This window comes from Lipotes vexillifer, unplaced genomic scaffold (assembly GCF_000442215.2).
Source record: "Lipotes vexillifer unplaced genomic scaffold, Lipotes_vexillifer_v1.1 scaffold1006, whole genome shotgun sequence".
NCBI classification, from domain to species: Eukaryota; Metazoa; Chordata; class Mammalia; order Artiodactyla; family Lipotidae; genus Lipotes; species Lipotes vexillifer.
This window is the reverse complement of record NW_006789838.1, coordinates 63965-88982: the sequence shown is the minus strand read 5'-3', so window position 1 is coordinate 88982 and position 25018 is coordinate 63965. Positions and strand designations below refer to the sequence as shown.

Here is a 25018-nt window from a genome sequence, read left to right as displayed (position 1 = left end):
TGAAGGCAGGAGGGAAAGGGCTCTGTCAAGGGTCGGCCAATACCTGGAGATTTGTCTAAGTGGGCGGTGGCGCAAAGGCTAGAGCTGTACCAATGTGCAAAGTTTCTTCCTCATGTCAGTTGATGAAGGTCAGGAATGGAGCTGGGAAAGCCAGTGTGATATTCTGATACGATTTTCGTACCCAAATGAGGACCTTGGAGCCCATCTGATACAGTGCCCACATTTTATTTTATAATTAAAAAAATTTTTTTTGGCTGTGTTGGGTCTTCGTTGCTGTGCGCAGGCTTTCTCTAGCTGCAGCGAGCAGGGGTTACTCTTTGTTGTGGTGCACGGGCTTCTCATTGCGGTGGCTTCTCTTGTGGAGCACGCGCTCTAGGCGCGCGGGCTTCAGTAGTTGTGGCACACGGGGCCAGTAGTTGTGGCTCGTGGCCTCTAGAGTGCAGGCTCAGTTGCTGTGGTGCACGGGCTTAGCTGCTCCGCAGCATGTGGGATCTTCCAGGACCAGGGATTGAATCCACGTCCCCTGCATCAGCAGGTGGATTCTTAACCACTGAACCACCAGAGAAGTCCCTGCCCACATTTTAAAGATGGAGAAATTGCAGCCCAGAAAGGAATAGAGTCTGCCCCTAAGGCACTAGCTAGCTGAGGAGACTTTCATGCCTGTATCTCCAGATGTCCTGGTCAGTGCTCTTCTCTCTGTAATCAGCTGCCTCTCCTAAGAGCTCTGAAAGTCAACAGTTTCAATGGCAGCTCCACAAAGGAAGTAGCTACGTGGTCTTAGGAGATGGTTTCCCCCTTTTCCGATGTCAATTTCCCGATTGGGAAATTGGCCTTATAACATTTGACTCCTGGGGCCATTGTGAGCTGGCCTTAGAGGAAAGAGTGCGTGTGATGGTCCTGGCAGAGTGCCTCTTACGTAATTGGTTCTCAACTCTTAACTCCCTTCTCTTCACCCCTTGCACACGAGGTCTTCCAGGACAATCAGAGGTGAAGAGTGTCCTTAGTGGTTCCAAGGGTCAGCTTTGCTGGGGGTTTGACTGCTCTGACCCATCTCATCCCTCAGGAAGCAAATTCAGAACTGAACCTGGCATGGATGTGGTCTTGCTCTAAAGAGACCCCCCCTGCTCACTCCTACATCCCCCAAGGAATCACAGCCTTTAAAACACAGACTTTCCAATTTTCCCAGTAAAATGAATGAAAGACGCTTTTGGGGAATGAAGTGATTTCTTTTTAGCTCCACTTGTTTACTTTTCCATGAGCTCCCAAGATGGCTGACATGTTAGCTGTTAATCACACCATCTGTTCAAACAGTACTTCAGTAAATGATTCGATTCATACTGTTTCTTCTAAAAGAATCTTTTAAAAGACAGTGTTTATGTCTGTTATCCTTCATTTGGCAATGTAGCATGAGCTATTTTAATGTTGCTGTCATTGTAAACACATATTGAATTCTCCATTTCTTAACTGCGCAGAAAATAGGACAACTTCTCTGCGTTTGTTCCACTTGACTCTGCGCTTAGGGATGAAAGAGTGCTATTAGACAGAGATTTTATATTTCTAAAAAGAAAAAGAAAGATGAAGACACAAAGTTCCAGCCAATATTTCTTCTGAAAGCTTGAATTTAGTGACAATGAGTAGGTTCCAGCCACTTGAGACTTTTCAGGCCAAGCAGCTATGAACAGAGTGTCCTTAGTGGTTGGGAAGGGTCAGCTATACTGCAATCCTGGCTGGTCAGACTCATCTCATCTCTTAGGAGGCAAAGTTGCCACTGAGGCACACCTGGAAGAAGGGCCTCAGTCCCACCCAACAAAAGCTTGGGTGATGCAAGGTCTGAGGAGGAGGTAAATGGGCTGTTGATGCTTCTGAAGAAGAGAGAGTCCCTTGAATTAGTAGAGTGAGAAGGATACAAGTGTAGAGGTAGAGTTCTTATTGTTGCAAGCCCTTCTGTGGATCTCTGGAGGCCCCATATTCATGTGAGCCTCTGGAGAAGTTCATACAGCAAAGGATATGTCCTGGTGCTGGCTCATATGGATGTCATTGTCTCTTGCTTTCTAAGACCTGCAACCACATGGCAAGAGTGCTACATTGTAGTCATGTACAAAGTATAAGAGATGTACAAAATAGGGAAATATAGATTTGTGTGTGGGGGCACTGATAAAGAAGGGATTCACTTTCCAGGCCTAGAGATAAAAGGTAAATGAAGAAGTCTCATATTAAAGGAGACAGTTTTGTTGGGCTTTCAGGGTTGGATAGCTTGCTAGTTCAGTATACAAACATTTTACAGAGACCACATCAATCCTATGCACAGAACCGTAAAAGAATAAAGTGTTTATAGGAATGGTAATCAGTTTGTGTGGTTGGATCAGGAAGTCAGGACACCCATGTGAGCTGGGTCCAGATCTCAGAAAGTCTTAAATGTCACACTGATGAATCTAGCTTTTTGCCTCCATGTGACTAAATATCATTGAGGATTTTTAAACAGGAGAGTGACATGCTCTGATATGTCTTGGAAAGATGGGTGACACTATAGTGTGGAGCCTAGTTGCAGTGGGTTGTTGAGGAGACCATGTCTGAAGTCATTGCAATAGTCAAAGCAAGAAATGATGAGTGCTGGAATTAAGAGAGAGACAGTGGATGAAAGACTAGGGATGAACTTGAGATTTATCACAGAAGTAGAATAGGTAAAGCTTCAAAGATGATTGGATTGTGTAGTAAGGAAGGAGGAAGATTATAGGATGTCTCTCAGATGGATGGTGGCACCATTAAATGACATCCAGAAAACAAGAGGAAGGGGAGATTTTAGGGGAAATATGAAGCTTTCTGATTTGGAATGGTTCCATTTGGGTTGTCTGTGGAGCTTTGAGGTGGATACATGTCCATTTTTCGAGAACACATGTAACTGGAGCTCAGAAGAGATGTCTGAGCTACAGATAGAGCTTTGGCAGTTATTACTCTAGATAATGATTTGTGACAGTGTTCATGAATTTGAACTTGCTCTTACTAATATCTTCTGCTCTAGTTGTCTAGTACAAGTCATGTTTCACCCATGCCATGGTATATCCTCTCCCTTTATGGTTTGGGGTAGAGGATGAAATCAATATAAAGCAATAATCTCCAAGTATACAACGAATAATAAGAAATTGGTATGTAGGCAGTAAAGGAATGAACAATACAGTTAGGATTGAAATGTTGTAAATATCCATGTACCTTACATATATAGAGAGGTATAATTAGTTAGGCATGTTGAGTATTGAAACATTGTGGGGTAAGGCTTAGCTATTTTCAAATGGACATGACAAACTGGAAGGGACCATGTATCAGTCAGAATCAGTTTCAGCTTCAAGGGACAGAAAACTTAATATATAGTGGTTAAAAAAGATGGATGATTTTTTGTACCTCACATAATAGATAACTGAAGATGAGAAGTCCAGAAAAGCTCTGGTAGTTCTACAATATTTATGGACTTGCATTCCTTCCAGCTAAACATTCTGCCCTCATTCTCATAGAGCAAGAAGCTTGGTAGAACTCTAGATATCACATTTACATTCTAAACATCAGGATAGAGGAAGAGGAAAATAAGGAGGTCTCATTTTCTCCTTTTTAGGGCTTTCTAAAAATATGCCACATTTTTACTTATATTTCATTGATAAGAATGTTGTCACCTAGATTCAGGGGAAGTTGGGAGTTGTAGTTTTTTTGTTTGTTTGTTTGTTTTTTAGCTAAATATGTTGCTACCTAAATAAAATTTGGTGATCTATTACCAAAGAAGATTGGGAGAATGGATAATGGGATAGATAACTAGCAATCCCTGCCATAGGACATAATCTCAATTTGGACCCATTTGGTATAAAGAAGACCTAAAAGAAAGTACCACCTAGAAGATCCATGGGAAGACTTCCAGTCTAACAAGTGGAACATAATATTTTGAGGGGTAGCCCAGGCAAACACTTGACGTCAGAGAGATCCAACATGAGTTACCAGGTATAACCTCACAGGTACTTAGAGAAGAGTAAAGAAAATGCAGGAACAAGTAATGTTTGGAAAGTAAACTGATCAAGTGTGTACATCAGGGGGGGTCCATCAGTAGGTAGAAGGATCCCAGTCACAGTATCCCATTTCAGGTATAGGATGCTAATCCATGGGTGATGGTGATGTTGAAGGACATTGACAAAAGCACAGCAAGATCTCAGTCTTAGAAGGAATAGGCTGCTAAGCAGAGGTTCAAGGCAGAGACATAGGTCCAGAACTGAGACACAAAGTAAGAGGGGAATAGCAAAAAGATAGACTGGTTGTTGGGTCTCCAAGAAGGACCTTAGAAAAATGCTTCCCCAAATTTTGGATTTCACATATTAGTGCGTAATTTTTTGAGTGAGTTTGCCATAATGTTGCCAACTTTTTATTTCCCAAGTAAAGATATATTAAAAACAAAGCAACTAGCCACAATTTATAGACCGTGTTATTTCATTTAAAAGACAGGTAAAAAATAGATAAATTCAAAGCAAAGAACAGTCCTTGTTGAAAATTCAAAATGTACAGAAGAATAGATAATAAAAAGGCTCCCACTTACCCCTGTCCCTTCATCACCCACTTTCCCTCTCTGGAGGCAGCCATTGTTATCTGCCCCTTGGACATCCTTCCAGAGATGTTCTGTGTATAAACAAGCAAATACCTGTGTGTGTACACCATTCTATACATACATTTTTCAACTAAAAAGGATATCGTTTTTTGTGTGTGTGGTACGCGGGCCCCTCACTGCTGTGGCCCCTCCCGCCGTGGAGCACAGGCTCCGGACGCGCAGGCCCAGCGGCCACGGCTCACGGGCCCAGCCGCTCCTCGGCATGCAGGACCCTCCCGGACCAGGGCACGAACCCGTGTCCCCTGCATCAGCAGGCGGACTGTCAACCACTGCGCCACCAGCGAAGCCTTAAAAAGGATATCTTTAAAAGCATTTCATGTCAATACATAAAGAAATTCCTAATTCTTTTCATGTCTGCATAGTAGTCCATTGTATAGGTTTACCAAATTTGCTTAATAGCCATTTATTAATGGACATTTGATTATTTTTAACCTTTTGCTATTATGAGCAGTGCTTCAGTAAACTGGCTTAGAACACTCTTTGAAATGAATCTAGTTATGAACAGCTCATTGCTTTCATTTCTTTTCATTTCAACGTAGACCAGTAAAAATTTTACCACTACCAGCACCATTTTATGTACTGGTCTTTGACAAACACTTTTCCACTACATCCTTGAAGTCATTCAGGCTTGTGAAATGGGCCATTTGCTTTTGGCTGTCAGGTACCTCCTTTATAAAGTAGAATCCATCTAAAAACTTGGTCTATCTCGCTAAGCGGGTACTGAGTTTACGTTTCCAGCTGACTTTTTTCATACTGTTTTCCCCATGGTGAAATGTTCTTCCCATTTGGTTTTGCCTATTGTTATTTGTAACCAAACACAGAAATTTGATATGGCTAGACATGGGCTAATTAAGGATGCTAGATGTAGCAACAAAAGGACAAGAATTTGAATACTACTCAGGCATTTGGGTGGATCTGGTACAGGGAGACAAGAACATCCTCAGGTGTTGGGATATATTAGCATCTCTTTTGTACATCTTGGCTTCACCTGTATATTATTTTACCTGTCATTATGACAATCAGCTGTGTGGATTCCAACATACTTCATGCAGATGCAACCTGACAATACCTCATGCCCTCTTTGTACGCCTCTCAACTCCTGGGCTGGGATTTACCAGTGAACACTACTATAAGACTGTCACTGATGCCTATATATCTACAATCTGAAAGCATGAATGACTGATGAATGAACCTTTTATTCATTGGGAGATAGGAGATGGTGGCTAAATTCATCCATCTTGTTTTCATCCATGAATAGGATTGAGTTTATACATCTTCTTGAAAAATCCAATGAGATTAAGCAAACAGTCTCACTTAGCTGAGGTCAGCTCAGTAACACATCCTTGAATTGGCTTTCCCTGTTTCTTTGATTCATTATCCATGTCCCTCATTCTTATTCTCTGGAATTGTACTCCCAATACAACATAAATACTGTGCCTCAAATCAGGGTAGTGGTATGAGATAAGACCTTGTATATCAGATAGGATTTAGGCAAGCATGGCCAAAACAAACAATAGAGGATACAGATCAGCAGTCAGAATCAGGGATTTAGTGGTAATGAAAGCTTATCCAGACATGTATATGGGACCTGGTGATCAGAAATTCATTGTGTATGGGTACTGGGTACTGTATTCAGTAGACTATGCATGCAATCATCACTCAGGAATTTTGATATCATAAAGTTGTACTCCAGGTCAGGTAGGATTCTAGTTTCTGGAAGGATGGAGGGAACACTGCTTGCAAGAGTAAGACTACTCATGAGTCCTAGAGGACCGAGAGTGCTATGCATTTGACCATGACCCAAAGATTTAATTGGAAAAAAGGTAATGGAGGTCAACTGGTGCACTGGGTCAAGTATGGAATAGAAGCTGTATGTCCTGATATTGAATCACAAAAGTATTTAGAGTTTCCTGCATAACCCTTGCCTAAGTTCAAGCTTGAAATTGGAATGGGGCTTTGTATGTAGGCAGGAGGGCAAAGTAAAACTCGCTGTGTGGAAAGAAGTGTTTCAAAGACCAAAGACTGGGAATGACACAGAAATTGACAGGAAAGTCAACATTTTTACACTTGATGACCCTGGTAGGTGGAGTGAAACAAGTAATATACTCCTAATACAGACCCCATGCTTCTTGGTTTAGCATTTCACTCTATGACTCATTAATTTCTTCACCTATTTGATGAGAAAGCTTGAACGTGCCACCAAAATGAGTGATGATCAGGAGTTCACCTTCAACAATTTACTTTAAGACGCACTGTTAAATGTACAATAGAAACTACACTGGATTATTAGTCAGGATACCTGACTGTAAATTGTGCCCTTAGTGAGTCATCTGACTTCTCTGATTCTCTTTTCTATTCTGAAAAAAAGGCTACTATTTTTGCCTTATCTACCTCATAGATTTGCTATGAGTATGAAATATGATAATATATGTGAAAACAATGTGTAAATGTTATGCAAACGCTAGTTATTATTATAAGAAATTATCTTTAGTGCTTAGGAGAATAAAGCTCTTTATATGATTTGCCTTAAATTTTGCATATGATACAAATGCAGTAACGTTGGCTTCAGGGTGGATGAATTTCTTATTTATGATGTTAGGTTCCTGGGCCACTGCTCTGTCCTTTCCAGTCTAATGCCAAAAATATAGCTTACAAACCCCTGTCTATGCAGCAAATGTCTCATTATCCTCTGCGGAAGTCTCAGTTTAGATGTCACTTTGTAAACAACATCATTAAAGATTAAGAAAAGCATCACTGAGTCATTGTCATGTAAGCTATAGAGTCCTGAATGATATCTAAGGCAGAAATGTGTTCTCTGTGAAAAACTTTTTCTTTATTCTCAGTGTTATAGGAAAGCATAAGAATTATAAAACAAAATGTCTAAATGTTTAACGATTTCTGTGTGACGTTATGCATGTAAATTTTCTCTCCACTATCCCCATTCAAGTGTTACTTGATATCCACATTACCATATCAGTGTTTTCTAGATGGAACTGTCTGCACTCTTGATACTCAAATGTGTGGTCTATACACTAGCAGTGTTAGAATCACCTGGGAGCTTGCTAGAAATCCAGAATTTCAGATTCTAACCCTGACCTGTTGAATCAGAATCTGAATTTCATCAAAATTCCCCAGGTGATTCATAAAGTTTGAAAACCAGGGGTCTACACTAACCTGTTTTTTTGAGTCAACTCACTTCAATCTTCTTAACTTTTTAGGCTCTGTTCCTGCGCCCCACTCTGCTTTGCTTTGGGATCCTTACATCAATCCCTGACTCTAGCCCTATGGACTTGCCTTTCTTTATGTGTTCTCTCAAGTGTCTGAAATTCCACTTTTTCTTATGCACATTGGTTTGACTCACCAACTTGTCCCAGTTGCTTTTAGTATATAAATATATACTACATATATTGAAGCTCTACTTCCTTACAACCTAATTCCACACCCTTGCCCATTCAACTCAGCCAGTACTGAATAGGCCAGGCCAACTCCTTAGGAAGGGAGTTGGAGAAAGTTAGTTTTGCAGTACCATAGAAGTTGCCTAGATTAGATAGTGTACGCACATCTGAGTCTTGTTAAAGTTCTTATTCCTCTTGTCTTAGTTTTTCAGTAGTCATCTGGTCCTTTTCGTGGTGTAAGCTTCTGGAAGATAAACAGATTTCTACATTTACTTCCTGGACTCTCATTTCTGTATGTAGGCAGGGACGTACTAGGGTAGGCAAAACAAAGCAATGGCTGATCCAAAAGTTATTCTGATCTGGCTCTGAAAATTACAAACTTGTTGTAGCAAACATATCAAGATAAATGGCATACCAGGGAGAATGTGGAGAGCGTGCCTTCCTGCCACACCTTTTTATTCCATCAGGTGAACACCATGGCTACCTAGCTGCTTCAGAGCTAGTGTGTGAAATTTGTTGCTATTAGTGAGTTAGCAACACAGTTGTTTGTGGCAATCTCTTCTTTGGGAAGGGACAGTTTATAAGCAAGAGTATACTGTATAGTTTGTATATAAGAGACCAGTTCTCTTCCATATGTGGTACCACAGAGACCGGACTGTCCACTCTACCCCAAGATCTAGCACCTGCTTTTTCTAACGATTATAATCAGTGAGAAATAAGTTCATAAACTGGAGAACTATCAAGATCCATTTTCTTAAAGATGAAACTGTCATGGAAAAGAGTCCTTTAAAAAACAACTGACTCCCATTTGATTGGGTCTGAGATAGGTTCATCTTTTATTCAATTCTTCTTTGTGGACAATTGTGAAAGAGCAAAAGACTGGTGACTCATTGACAGAGATGCAGGACAAGATATCTAAGGTCATCAGACCATTATCCTTCCTTCGACCACCTTCATTAGGGCATCTTTCACATCCTTGTTCCTCAGAATGTAAATGAGTGGGTTCTGCATGGGTTTTACTGCCCCGTACAACAATGTAACGATATTATCCTCATCCTGGGAAGATTGAGAGTGTGGGCGCATATACACTGATTGCTCTCCCATAGTAAATTATGACCACAGTCAAGTGGGAGCCACAGGTAGAAAAGGCCTTGTGTCTGGCCTCTACAGAGTGGATCTTCAGGACAGCCACAGCAATACAGAAATAAGAGAGCACAATGAGCCCAAAAGGCAGGAACAGTACTACTACACCACTAGCAAACATTAGGATCTCCTTTACTAGTATATGAGAGCAAGTGAGTTTGAAGATTACTTGGAGCTCACATGTAAAATGGTTAACTACATTGTGGCCACGAAATTGGATTGGTGTGACTAGGAAAGGAATCACAGCCATTAAGAAAGCACTGGCCCAATCTCCTGCCACCATCCAGATACAAACATTGTTGTGCAGGCATTCTGAGATGGCAATAAACCTGTCATGGCCATAACAGTAAGAAGGAAACACTCCTTCACTCCCAAGTAAAGAGAGATCGTCATTTGGAAAAAGTAGTCACTATAGGATATAGTGGGAAAGTCCTTCCAGCAGTTCACCAGAACCATGGGTGTGGAGCTTGTAGACTAGCAGATATCTAAGAAGGATAATTGGCTGAGAAAGAGCTACATGGGGGGTGTGAAGATGGGAATCAATCCGGATAATGACAATGATGAGAATATACCCACCAAGGTGACAGATTAGATGAACAACCTCGCCCAGAAGAAGGAGCTGAGATGCAGCCTGTCTGGAGAGCCCCATCAGAATGAATTCCATCACATTTGGATTATTTTCTTCAGTTGGGGAAATCATCATCCTTTCTATGAAGAGAAAAAGGAGGAAAGTATGACAAACGTGACATAATCCTAAGAAGGCACTGGAAAAAGGGCAAGGCTGAATGATGAGGAAGAACTTCACTTCACCAGAGGGAGAAAAAAAATACAGTTTATGCCACTCTGTAATCCTTTGGATCTTCTCATATCTGTGGTTAGGTCAATGAGGCCTTGTTTTTAGCTCCTCATCCTCTCACTCAGCATTCAAACCTGAAGACGCAGAGCCACACCCTCCTTATAATTTGTATTACAAGGGGGTATTTTGTATAGAGATTTGTTTGGGGTGGCTGTCCTTGATTTCATGTCTGTAATGAGTGTTTTCATGAAGTGCAGCTCTTCAAAGGAACTTCTATACTTACTAAGGCATTTACTTGGCCCAGAATGATGATAGAAGCCATCAGACACAGGGGCAGGCATCTCAAACCCTAAACAGAACATTTCCCTTGTCTCTGCCTAGGTAACAAAATCAAAATTATTTTGCTTACAGTCAGATTTCAGGTCTTGAACATCTCTTGTCTTTTTTTTTTTTTAAACATTTTTATTGGAGTATAGTTGCTTTACAATGGTGTGTTGGTTTCTGCTGTATAACAAAGTGAATCAGCTATACGTATACCTATATCGCTATATCTCCTCTCTCTTGCATCTCCCTCCCTCCCACCCTCCCTATCCCACCCCTCTAGGTGGTCACACAGCACTGAGCTGATCTCCCTGTGCTATGCAGCTGCTTCCCACTAGCTATCTATTTTACATTTGGTAGTGTATATATGTCCATGCCACTCTCTCACTTCGTCCCATCTCACCCTCCCCCCTCCCCAAGTCCTCAAGTCCATTCTCTACGTCTGTGTCTTTATTCCTGTCCGGCCCCTAGGTTCATCAGAACCATTTTTTAATTTTTAGATTCCATATATATGTGTTAGCATACGGTATTTGTTTTTCTCTTTCTGACTTACTTCACCCTGTATGACAGACTCTAGGTCCATCCACCTCACTACAAATAACTCAATTTCGTTTCTTTTTATGGCTGCATCTCTTGTCTTTAGAGAAAAATTTCTTAGGTACAAGAGGGTAAAAGATACAGTAGAAATTAAAGATCTGATAATAGAATTTCAAGGAACTTGAAAAAGGACTTTATCATGAAGAGAAGTTGAGAATGTGCCAAGGGCAGCTCTGTGCCAATTTTGGGTTTTGCTTTTTGCGAAATTGCATGCAACTCTTACCCAGGATAATTGTATTCTCCTGTAGCTGAGTTATAACTGAAGGAACCAGAGTAAATCATAGCAAAGAATACTGAAGTAAGGGCTTTTTAGTTTTGATTTGACTATTTACTTGCTGTGTGACCCAGCTGCGCTGCAGTTTCATTGCCTATAGAATGAGGAAAAATATATGCCTTTCCTATGTCACAGAAATATTAAGTCCCGACAAGATAATGGATTGGGGAATGCTGTGAAAATTATAAATGTATGAAAACGTAAGTGATTATTGTTTCTGGAAGAAGGAATACAACCAAGATGTCCCCTTATCCAACCTTCTTGTCTCTTTTCAAGGTGTAAGGGAGCCTAGGAATTCAGTAGTTGCATTTATAAACACCTTAGGTATAGGAAGCTTTTTCCTACTGAGGATAACTGACTCAACTCCCACATATCAGTCAGGGGCCATACATAAGTAAAAAGTAACTTCAAAAATTTTAATGGTTTTGTTTGTGAAGAAAAGAAGATGATTTTAAAATATTCAATCTAACTTTTTCTTTGTGAACGTAAATACACTTATTTTAAAATTTATTTATTTATTGAGATATAGTTGGTTTACAATATTATATTAGTTGCAGGTGTACAACATAGTGATTCAATATTTTTATAGCTTATGCTCCATTTAAAGTTACTAGAAAACAATGGTTATATTTCCCTGTGCTGTACAACATATCCTTGTTGCTTATCTATTTTATACACAGTAGTTTGTATCTCTTAATCCCGTACCATTATCGTGCTCCTCTCTCCTTCCCTCTCTCCACTGGTAACCACCAGTTTGTTCTCTATATCTGTGAGTCTGCTTCTCTTTTGTTATATACATTCATTTTATTTTTTAGATTCCACATATCAGTGATAACATAGAGTATTTGTCTTTCTCTGTCTGACTTATTTCACTAAGCCTAATATCCTCTAGGTCCATCCAAGTTGTTGCAAATTGCAGAATTTCATTCTTTTTGTCGGATGATTAATATTCCATTGTGTGTATATACCACATCTTTATCTATTCATCTGTTGATGTACACTTAAGTTGCTTCCATTATTTACAGTCTTGGATACTGTAAATAATGCTGCTATGAACACTGGGGTGCATGTATCTTCTCAGATTAGTGTTTTCATAAAAACACCTATTTTTTTTTAAAAGAGGAAGCTTAATCCTCCTTTATATAACACTTGATGCACAAAAAACGTAATTTATTTTTTAACATCTTTATTGGAGTATAATTGCTTTACAATGGTGTGTTAGTTTCTGCTTTATAACAAAGTGAATCAGTTATACATATACATATGTTCCCATATCTCTTCCCTCTCCCGTCTCCCTCCCTCCCACCCTCCCTATCCCACCCCTCTAGGTGGTCACAAAGCACCGAGCTGATCTCCCTGTGCTATGCAGTTGCTTCCCACTAGCTATCTATTTTACATCTGGTAGTGTATATATGTCCATGCCACTCTCTCACTTTGTCCCAGCTTACCCTTCCCCCTCCCCATATCCTCAAGTCCATTCTCTAGTAGGTCTGTGTCTTTATTCCCATGTTGCCCCTAGGTTCTTCATGACCATTTTTTTCCCTTAGATTCCATATATATGTGTTAGCATACGGTATTTGTTTTTCTCTTTCTGACTTACTTCACTCTGTAGGATAGACTCTAGGTCCATCCACCTCACTACAAATAACTCAATTTCGTTTCTTTTTGTGGCTGAGTAATATTCCATTGTATATATGTGCCACATCTTCTTTATCCATTCATCCGATGATGGGCACTTAGGTTGTTTCCATCTCCGGGCTATTGTAAATAGAGCTGCAATGAACATTTTGGTACATGACTCTTTTTGAATTATGGTCTTCTCAGGGTATATGCCCAGTAGTGGGATTGCTGGGTCATATGGTAGTTCTATTTGTAGTAAAAAACGTAATTTAAAATACACAATAATCTAAGTTGTTTGCATAGCTAGAAATGTGGTTTTCTAACTCTCCTAAATACTGATATCTATATTTACATTTATGTATATTATTAAAAGTAAGACCAATTTATTCAATAACTTGATGAAACTAAGGATATTAAACATAAAACTAATGTTAAGTTTGTAGTTCAGGGTAAAGACTGAGAGATAGGAAGTGAGAGATGAAAATGAGGAATGGAGCAAAGAAGGCAGAGAGAAGAGAGAACATCAATATCAAGAATGACGTATAGAAGAGAATAATTTTGTTGTGGTATAAGAGCGTAGAACTAGAACTGGAAGACAGTTAAAGAGAGGCAGATTTCAGCTGAGTAGGAGGACAGATTTTCTGTCTACATCAGCGATCCCCAACCATTTTGGCACCAGGGACTGGTTCATGGAAGGCAATTTTTTCCATGGACTGGTGGGTGGGGGATGGTTTCGAGATGATTCAAGTGCGTTACATTTATTGTGCACTTTATTTCTATTATTACTATATTGTAATATCTAATGAAATAGTTATACAACTCACCATAATGCAGAATCAGTGGAAGCCCTGAGCTTGTTTTCCTGCAACTAGATGGTCCCATCTGGGGCTGATGGGAGACAGTGACACCCGAAGTGTGTTGCTTATGTTCAGTCTTCTCCGTGATCTCGTTTTGGTTGCTGTCACTGCAGAAAACCCTGCTTCGCAAAGATAGGATGCTGGAAATGGAAGCAGGCTTTTCAGTGCTTTTGTGGCAATCTCAGGATATTCTGCCTTGACTTTAATCCAGAACGTATGGAGATTTGAAGTTGTCTCAAACATACTTTTAAGGTCACAGTCATTTGCGATCTCAAGCAGTTGATCCTCTTCTAGCGTGGACAAAGTCGATTCACCTGGCTTGTTCACAAATGGGTCACCAATCCATTCCTTCCCAGTTCGGGGGTCTTTTTTGGTTGTAAAGTAATGCTCAAACTCTTGAAACCTGAGATAGGTGATGGTGCACCAGCTGGGAGAAAGAAGGCCCTGGCTCAGTCTCTTCCAAAATCTCTGCTAATGTTTGAAACATGTCAAAAATCCCAATGTTCATTCATCGCCCCCATAATTCCAGTTTGGCTTTGAATGCAGCCACTTTATCTGCAGACTTGAACACAGCTGTAGTTCTTCCCTGAAGTGACAGATTGAGTTCATTGAGCAGGTTGAATATGTCACACAAGTAAGCAAGTTTTGCGACCCATTCTGTGTCACTGAAATGTGCTGCCAGTGGTGACTGTTCTTCTAAAAGAAATCTGTGCAGTGGCTATTGTAACTCAAAAACTCTGGCCAGTCATCTACCTTTAGAAAGCCATCTTACTTCTGCGAACAAGAGATGACGTGTGCTCTGCGTCCATCTCCTCACAGAGCTACACAAACAGACGTGAGTTAAGGGCATGTACTTTAATGTGGCTGATAATTTTAATCACATCCTGCAAAATGTTGTTAAGTTCAGTTGACATTTTTCAGGTAGCCAGCATTTTGCTATGGATGACACAGTGCATAGACCCACATTCAGAAGCGACCTCTTTGACCTGAGTAGTGAAACCAGAAAGCTGTCCAGTCATGGCAGCCATTCTGTCCATGCATATACTGACAGAAATGACTAATTCAGTTTTCTTGATATGTAATCATTCAAAGACTTGAATAGTTCTGTAGCTGTGGTGTTGGTTGGCAACAAAAGTGCACATAACATATTCTCATGCACATCCTCCTGAAAAATATATCACACAAAAACAAGCATTGTTGCCTTGTTGTCAACATCAGTAGACTTGTCAACCTGGATTGCATACCACAGTGACTCATTAATCTTCTCTAACAAGCGTGCCTCAATATCCTCTGCTATTTCATCAATTCGTCTAGTTATGGTGCTAGCCGAAAGAGGAACACATGCCACCTTTTGAACTGCATCCTCTCCTAAAAGTTCACAACAGATGTCCTTAGCAGCAGGCAGGATCAACAACTCTTCACCAATAGTAAAGGGCTTTTTAGCTTTAGCAATGCGGTTAGCCACTAAGAATGGTGCTCTCAGTGCAGACACATTTGATAAAGTGGTGGCCTTCAATAATTCTTCTGTTCTTTGTGTTCATGTTTTTTCTTTTGAAACACTCCAGAGGCTTGTCTTTTAATGCAGGCTGCTTGGTCTCCACGTGGTGAAGCAGTTTTGAAGGTTTCATGGCTTCGTTGGATAGCCAGTCACTACATATTATACAAGGTGGGCTTGGAGAATGTGAATCACCTGTTGCAATGAACCCGTAATTTAAATAGGACTCTTGGTATTTTCTTTTCAATGCAGCTTTCTTTTTGTTGGCAGTCTTAGGGTCTTCTGCTGTCTCATCATTGGGTCTTTCCCTCTTTTCAAATAAGCTCTCCAGCAACGTTTGTTTTTTATTCATTTTGGCTAGGGTTAGCTTGTGGGCTTAGCAAAACTGTGACAAGTGCACGGTGCGGGAAAGAGGTGAGGACGGAAGTGGTAAATAAAATAATGGGTGGGCCACCACGTGGACTGAAATAAGTGTCAGATTCTGACTGAAAGCTCGCCACCAGATGCAGCTGTACAATTGAAGTACATCAACTCCCTTGCCACTATAAAATTTGCCACCAGATGCAGCTTAATTGTCACTTGCCACTCATTGATAGGGTTTTGATATGAGTCTGCAAGCAATTAATTTATTATGTTCTCTGTGCAGACAAACCTCTCTGCTAATGATAATCTGTATTTGCAGCTGCTCCCCAGCGCTAGCATCACTGCCTCAGTGCCACCTCAGGTCGTCGGGCATTAGATTCTCATAAGGAGCGCACAACCTAGATCCCTCGCATGTAAAGTTCACAGTAGGGTTTGCGCTGCTATGAGAATCTAATGCCGCTGCTGATCTGACAAGAGGTGGAGTTCAGGTGCTAATGAGAGTGATGGGGAGTGGCTGTAAATACAGATGAAGCTTCGCTTGCTCACCCACCGCTCACCTCCTGCTGTGCAGCCCGGTTCATAACAGGCCACAGACAAGTACAAGTCCATGGCCTGGGGGTTGGGGACCCCTGGTCTAGATAACTAGAGTTATCTAATATGATGGAATAAGCAGTTTCATGAATTAGTGAGCTCACTCCCTCACTGATGCAACACTCAATTTCAGCCTGGTTATCAGTACAGTAGGGGGATCTCCCATACTAGACCATAGCCTGAACTAGGCCAAGTCTATACAACTGTGAGAATCTATAATGCCATAATTATGAGAGAGAAGAAATGGAAGAAAGAAACAAGGGCATAGAGAAGGCAGGAAAGAGAAGAGACAGATCTAGGAGAGGGACAGATCCAGGGAGTTAAACTAGGGGAATATGGAGGAAGAGAGTAAGCAAAGAGAGATGGAAAGAGAGAGAAAGAACCATGCCCTCAAAGGGCTGCAGGGCGCTGGTTAAGTAACTTCCTCTCCTCACCAAGCTTCTAACTAGGGTTATCTTTCTTACTTAGCTCCATTTCCACCCTTCCTGTTAATGCTGCTTTTATTTTTAAAACACTTTATTGAGGTATAATCGCTATACAAAAAACTGTACATACTTAATATATACAACTTGATGAGTTTGGAATAAGTATATACCTGTGAAGCCATCACCACAATCTAAGCCATAAATATATCTATCACCTCCAAGAGTTTTTTCCTTCCCTCTTTATTATTATTATTATCAGTTAGTATTTGCGATAAGAACACAAGTTCTACCCTCTTAGTAAAGTTGTAAGTATAAAATACACTATAGGTTCTGTGCTGTACAGTAGATCTCTAGGAATGATGATCCAGCAGTCTCAGTTCTGGGTATATATCCAAAGGAATTTAAATTGGTATCTTGAAGAGATAGCTGCACTCCCATTTTCATTGCATCATTATTCACAATATTCAAAACATGAAAGGAACCTAAATGTCCACTGGTGGATAAATGGATAAAGAAAATGTCATATGTACACATGATGGAATATTATTCGGCCTTGATAAAGAAGGAAATCCTGCCACTTGTGACAACATGGATGAACTTGGAGGGCGTTATGCTAAGCGAAATAAGCCAGACTAGGAAGATGAATGCTAGGTGATACTGCTTATATGAGGAATCTAAAATAGTCAAACTCACTGAAGCAGAGAGTAGAATGGTGGTTGCCAGGGATGGGGGCAGGGAAGGAGAAATGAGGAGGTATTAGTCAAAGGGTACAAAGTTTCAGCTATACAAGATTAGTAAGTCAACTCAGAGCTTCGATTTCCATCACACAACTGTACCTACTAGAAAGTGACCCAGTGGACTACTAAGGACCAAATCCAGTGTTCTTTCTCTGTCTTTAATTTCATTTAACACTTCTTACCATTCCCACCTCTTGACATTTTTTTCTTCCTTTGTCTTCTAAGATCCATTTCTCTCAATTCACCTCTCACCTCTCTGATTATCCTTTTACCATGTTAGCTTCTTCTTTCTAACTTCTAAATGTGTGTATTTCTAAAGTTTCTGTAGCTTTCAAGATAAGCTAGCTTGCTCTATAGCAACAAACAACCCTCAGATTTTGAGTGGCTTGAAACAATGAAAGTTTACTTCTTGCTCATGCTACTTTTTCATCTGTGGTGGGTCTCTGCTCATTGAAGTCACCCAGGGACCCAGACTTACTGAGGAGTCTTCTTTATGTATGCTTTAATGATTGCTGAGGCAGGAAAAAAGAGGCATATTGAATTGTGCATTGCCTCTTTAACCTTCTGCCTGGAAGTCACTTTTACTCATGTTTAGTTGGCTAAACAATCATATGGCAATGATGTCATGTATCTGGAAGGAAATAAGAACTGGATTACTTGTGAAAGACTCTTAATGACTACCATATATTCCTTCCTAATTTCTGTAACTTTATTCTGTCCATGGATAGTCATGTCTAGTTTTATGACTTCATCTAACTCTTTGTACTCATGACTCCAAAAACTTATAGCTAGAGGCCAGATAGCTTTGTTTTTAGCCCAAGAGTCACATGTCCATTTGGCTTCTGGAGCCCCAGACTATTGGAAACTAAAATTTAAAAAATTAAAATGTACTTGTCACCATCCTATTTAAAACTGTCATTGTTACTTCCCTACTTGTACTAATGGCATCTGAATTTTCCCAATAAAGCAGGTTGAGAAATTTAGTCATCATCCCTCTTTCCTTAAGTTTCCCATATCAGCCACTAATGTATCACCAAACTGCACTGTCTCTTTAATGTGGCTTTTCTGCTTCATCCCTGGTAGAGATTCCCTTGTCAAAGTCTTTTCTGTACCTTTTGCACGGACTCTGTCAATAGGTTCCAAAATAGTTTTTTATCCTTTTCATCTGTCCTGGACATTTTTGCCAGAGTAATCTTATATTTTGATTATATCACTCCCTTATCCAAAATGCTTGTTTCATTCTCCACTGCCTATGAAATCAAGTCATAGCTTCTTAGCCTGACATTCAGTACCTTTCATTATCCTTCATTATTTGTCTTCAACCTAACTTTCTGTCAGTTATGTTCACTGATCCTTGGTTTTCCCTTTGTTTATTTGCTCCCTATGATGTATGTACTCAATGTCCTACACCAAAACTCTCTGCCCAGGACTAAGAGGGTTCCTGGAATGGAGGACTTCAAGTGCCCAAACCTGGGTAATCTAGGCAAACTAGGCAAACTAGGATGAGTTGACCTCCATAGATTTTCCATACTCACCATTCCCCAGACGTGCCACTTTCTATGACTTTGGTCACACAGCTCTGACCAGAATGGCTAACGATCCTATTGTCTCCATTAAAGTTCTAGACATTTATTGATCAATCTCTTCCAAGAATCCTTTCTCCCAATTCAGAATTAATATTTTACTCTAGTGTTCTCTCACAGTATTTTTGGCTTTTTCTTCCTCTGTTATAGTACATATCACTCTTTTCAATAAATTGTAGCTAATTGAGTATATATAGTACATGTTTATCTCCCTCTCTATGTTGTAAGCTTTCTGAGTGCAGAAAACATGTATCATTTATTTCCTTACCTGGTATAATGCTTTGTCCACAATAGGGGTCAATAAATACTTGTTTGACAGAAATTAGGGAGCAAAAAGAAATGAGAGCAAGGAAAGAAAGAAATGTGAGCACATAGGGGGTACAGAGGGAGGAAGTGGGAGGAAGAAAGGGGAGATAGGAAAATCTCATACACTTCGAGCTCTTTTTTCCTGAGGTGATAGCAGATCTGTTCCTTTCCTACTGGTATGCCACCCAAACATTTTAACTAATAACCATCCCCAAATAATCTATAAACTAGTTTAGTAATTGGTTTTCATTACTTCAGTAAGATTACCTAGTCCTGTTTACTGTTTACCTCTTCTGGAAATATCAATTACTTACTGTTCTCTACCAGCCAACATTATACAACTGTCTATTCCCAATTTCCAGAGGCTCTTACCTCCATATCACTTTTAGCTTGTTATTATTAATCCACCCATGGTAAGCATCCTTCACCCCACCCTCTCTAACCCTAAAGCTTTAACCAGTACTAACACAAGAAAGTTTGGGTTACATCACTTCTGCCACTACCATCAGTTCCAACCCACTCATAACTTATTTCTGGGCCATGTGATACTAGGATACTCTCCTTTAAGATTACATTTGCAGAGTGAAATATTGGTGGTAAAACACTAAGGACAGAGAATTTGTTCTTACATTTTAATATCCTTAGCCTCTGTGTGCTTAATTCGGGGAAGTAAGTGGGAGGCAAGGAGGAGTGTACACTGAGAAACCGTTGGTTATAGACACTTTTTTTGGCCTTGATCCACCTCATGGTTCCTCTCTACTGAGCTAAACTCTTCTTCTATTTAAGTAACTTAACTTTAACAAATGAATTTTGAGCATCTGTAATGTACATTCTGTGCTACCTGTTGTGTTCTTATAGGACTCTGCATATACTTCTATTAGAGCACTCTGTGTATTAAACGGCAGCTGTTTGTTTGTTCAGAGTTTGGTTTCCTCACGAGACTGAGAGAGAGAGTATGTCTTTTAAAGTGTATCCAGTGCTTAGTACAGTGTCAAGGACAAAAAGGGTGCTCAATAAATGTTGGGAGGATAAATATGTAGATTCTTTAAAAGAAACAGAGATAAGTGTGAAACATGGTCCCTGCTCTGGGAGTGGTCACCACCTAGCAGGTAGAAGAGGAGAGGACCTCTGAATACAAATAACTTTAAACAAGTCAGACAAACAAGTCTTGCCACTCTATTATAGAACCCAGTGAACAACTGAGAGATGTATTTTTACCAGGGGATCTTGAGTTCACTTGACAGATTTATATTTGGTTCCAAATTTCCTGTATTGTCTTCAATAGAGGCTTTTATTTTGTCTTGGAATTTCATGATTTGATGACCAGCTTCATTTTTCTGCTAGCCAATTTTTTTTTCTCACCATGAAAAGGGACTAATGTTAAAAATCAAAGTAGAGTTGTTTTTGTTGGGGGAAGAGGAAAAATGAGAAGATAGAGTAATGGTAACTGAATTTTCTGAATCTGACACTGATATGGATGTTCTGACAATTACTAGGCAACTTTCAGGAATATCATGATGGAGTATTAGAAGTTGGAGTTATCCTAGATAATTGAGTTATGAGGGACAATGTGGTGTTTAAGGGTGTGGGCTCTGCAGACAGACATGGGTTTGAATCTTGCCCTTGCTACTTCATGTGACCTTGGCCAAACCATCTAACTTCTCTGAGTTTTAGTTTTGTCATTTATAAAATAATTTCTACTCTAGAGTGATGTTATGGATATTAAATGAGATGATTGATAAAACATTATCCTTGGTATACAGTAAGTACTCGATAAATTTATTTCTTTTTTTTTTTTGTTTTTTGTTTTTTGTTTTTTGTTTTTTGTTTTTTTGCGGTATGCGGGCCTCTCACTGCTGTGGCCTCTCCCGTTGCGGAGCACAGGCTCCGGACGCGCAGGCTCAGCGGCCATGGCTCACGGGCCCAGCCGCTCCGCGGCACGCGGGATCCTCCCGGACCGGGGCATGAACCCGTGCTCCCTGCATCGGCAGGCGGACTCTCAACCACTGCGCCACCAGGGAAGCCCTCGATAAATTTATTTCTATTCTATTAATATTACAGGGGCCTGAATATGATGCTCAAGTGATGTAGGCATTGACTAGAAGTTGGACAAAATGGCTTTTTAAGTTATTCCAGGCCTGAGACTCTGAGTTTATAATTCTTTGGCCGAGGGGAAAATAAACTTTACTTACCATTGCCTGTGCTGATCAGATAACCTCAAAGCCCAGACACACTGCATAATTCTCCGACAGCAATAACTCAGCTGGCAGTTCCCAGGCAGAGATGTAGGAGAAAGTCCAATATCCGGGAAGCGCTAGGATCTACAACTTCCTGTGGTCTGCCTAGTGAAATTTGACCAGATAAGAACAGTTAATAAGAAGCTCTCGAGATATAAAAGCTCCTTTCGTCTCTGAATGTGAATATTATTGATGTTAAATACCTGAATGGATGAGGTTAATTTGAATAGTCTTCTATTGTTGCAAGAAATATGGAAAACTATTCAGGGAAACTTGAAAAACTCTTCTTCATACTTGTGGCATGAACTGAAAGAAATTATTTTCTTATTCTGAAAAAATGATGGCTCCACTGCCTGTGTGAGGTAGAAGCTTTTAAGGACTGGACCCAGAGACACCCCATTGTGGTATCTAAGAAGAGATCAAGTCTCATATTCTGGACCTGCCTTCTGTAACATTTTGCAAGTCATGCCAGATTCCTATCAAGGCTGAACAATTTACCTTGAGGTCCCCAAATATTTCCAACTGCCATTAATGTCTTGAATAAGAAAGCATTGCATTGCAATGAAAACATTTAATGGCTATAAATTCAATTTCCAAGAAGCTTTTCTCTTTGGATACTCAAGGGGCAGGGTCCCTGGGCAATGACTTATTATTTCCCTTACCTGCTCTGCAATGATTACAGAGACTATCCAGGAAAATATTTTGATAACTTGATTCTCCTAGTAATCCCTCCCCCTTTTCATTTCTTGAAACAATTTTCTGAGTGAGATCACATACCCTCTTTTCTCCTTCCATCATACAGGGGTGAATTTACTATAAAATATCAGATGTTGCTTTCATGTCTCAAACTCCCTTTGTGAGCAAACCCAGGCTATGGGCCTGATAAATGTTTAGCAAGAAAGCAGCATGGCATAGTATTTGAGTGAGAGCTCTGTTGTCAGGCAAACCTGAGTTGAATTTCCAGACCTGCCACCTACTAATTGTGTGACTTCTCTGCATCTCAGTTTCTTCATCTGAAAAATAAAAATGAATATAGTAATACTTATCTAATAGGGTTGTTTTGGGGATAAAGTATAACAATGCACAGCAGTGCCTGATTAAAGTGTTCAGTAAATGGTAGCTACTATTATCGAGAAGCAGATCTCTTCATCAAGTTCGCAAGATGAGAGGATGTAGCTGAAGTGGTAAATGTGTATGCAAGTACCTTATGAAGTATTAGGTCATTCTGAGGGTATACCATCAATTATTCTGTTGAGTTGGCATATCCTAAGATTAGACGTATTTATGAAGGGCTGCAACGGTAGTCCCTTAATACCCCTTCAACTTCTGGGACTATAGCTATATCAGGGTATGCTTAGACAGTAGCAATCGGGAAACTAAAATCCTAGGTTATTAAAGCAAACAGGTAGAAAAATAGCCTTTAGTTATGGTACCACAAGACAGGATAAGCCGTGGGGTATAATATCTTGTGCCTATCTTACTGCTTCACTTCTCTAGCAAAAGGTTGACAGCCCCATATTTGGCTTTTCCAAAAAACATAATAAACCTGATGAGGTGGTTGAAATGCATTTATAATTCTTGCTTTGGGGGATATGGCTTGGACAAGTTGGAAAGCAAAGTTGAAGTATTCTATGAAGAACTCCCATTCTTTTAGGAGTTGGAGACACATCTGAGACCTGCACCTGAAGGGAGAAAAAGGGAGGCTGGAAGACAGTGGGTTAGCTTCTCATACACCTGGGACTGGACTTGAAGTGCTAAGAGTATGGAATTGCTCATTTTTGTTGTTGGAGTATCAGTTGCCTACTATAAAGGTGTTTGCTGAGACAGTGAGATCTAGGTCTGAAGACACCTGCATAAACTTGAAATAAAACTTTAGGCAATCCATTAGCCTCTCTGAGACTTTTTCTTTTTCTTTTTTTTAAAATTGAAGTGAGATTTACATATAGTGAGATACACTAAATGTAAAACTGAGGAATTATGAAAAATGTATATACCTATGTAACCACAACCTCAGTAAAGATATAGAATATTTCTACCACCCCCCAAAATTCTTTTGTGTTCCCTTCCAGTCAATCACTACTGCCACTGGCAGCCACTATTTTGTTTTATATTCCCCCAGATTAGTTTTGCCAGTTCTTGAATGTCATATGCATGGAAGCATATAGAATGTACATTTTTGTATGTAGCTTCTTTTACTTAATGTAATGTTTTTGAGATTTATCCATGTTGTTTCATGTATTAATTGCTTATGATTTCTTTTTTTTTGATTTCTTACTATTGAGGAATAGACCATTGTATGAGTATATCACAATTGTTTTATCTATTCCCCTATTGGTAGAATTTGAGTCGTTTCTGATTTGGAGCTATATTGAATAATGCTGCTATAAACATTCATGTACAAGTCATTTTGTTGACATTTGTTTTCGCTTCTCCTGGGTAAATACCTAGGAGTCTAATGGCTGTGTCAGAGTAGATATAGGTTTAATTTTAAAGAAGTTTTCAGATGTTTTTTGAAATTGTTTATAAAATTTTACATGGCCACCAGCAATATATGAGTTCCAGTTGCTTCATATCCTTGCCAATATTGGTGTTGTTGGTATTGTTAATTTTAACCATCTGGTGGTATGTGGTAGTATCTCATTGGGTTTCTAAAAAAAGTATTTTGAAATAACTTTATATTTAGAAAAACTATAATGATAGTACAGAGAGTTCCCATATACTTTTCACCCTAACATCACCCTCCTATTGTGGTTTCAATTTACACTTCACTAATGACAAATAATGCTGAGTACATTTCATATGACTATTGGTGATTTAGAATCTTTCTTTGTGAAGTATGTGCTCAAGTCCTTTGCTTATTTTTATTGAGTTGTCTTTTTGTTATTGATTTTTAGGAATTTCTTATATATCTCAAATGTAGTATTTTGTCAAATGTGAACATTGTATTTTCTCACAGTCAGTGGTTTGCCTTTTCACTTCCTTAATGGTATCTTTGAAGCAGTTTTAAATTTTGATGAAGTTCAATGTATCCATTTATAAATGATTAGTTGCTTTTTGTGATCTGTCCAGGAAATCTTTAACTGCCAATGTCATAGAGATATTCTATATTTTCTTCTAGAAGCTTTACAGTTTTAACATTTACTTTGGTCTATGATCTATCTTCAATTAATTTTTTAGTATGGTGTGAGGTAAGAGTAGAGGGTCACTTTTTCCCCATATGGCATCTATATTAGTTTTCTAGGACTGTCATAATGGATTACCACTATCTGGGTGGCTTAAAATAATAAAATTTGTTGTTTCACATTTCCAGAAGCCAGAAATCCAGAATCAAGGTGTCAACGGGTCTCTAGGAAAGAGTCCTTCCGTACCTCTTCCAGCTTTTGGTGGCTCCAGGCCATCCTTGGCTTGTGACAGCATAACTGCAAACTCTGCCTCCATCTTCACATGGCCTTCTTCGCTATGTCTCTTGTTCTCTCCTCTTCTTGTAAGAACATCAGTCATTGGATTTAGGGCCCATTCTAAATCCAGTATGGCATCATCCTGAGATCCTTAACTAATTACATCTGCAAAGACACTTTCTCCAAATAACATCACATTCTGAGGTTCTGAGTGAAGATAATTTTTTTGTGGGGGAGAGATACT

At 39.6% G+C, this 25018-nt stretch overlaps 1 protein-coding gene across 1 annotated transcript; it reads right to left on the bottom strand.

The window, feature by feature from the left end:
• Positions 1 to 8955: 8955 nt before the first annotated feature.
• On the bottom strand, positions 8956 to 24814 carry LOC103078490 (olfactory receptor 2D3-like). Its single transcript, XM_082931269.1, is given in 4 exon segments — positions 8956 to 9121; positions 9123 to 9309; positions 9622 to 9882; positions 24745 to 24814. Coding segments are annotated over 4 exon segments (684 nt in total).
• Positions 24815 to 25018: the final 204 nt, after the last annotated feature.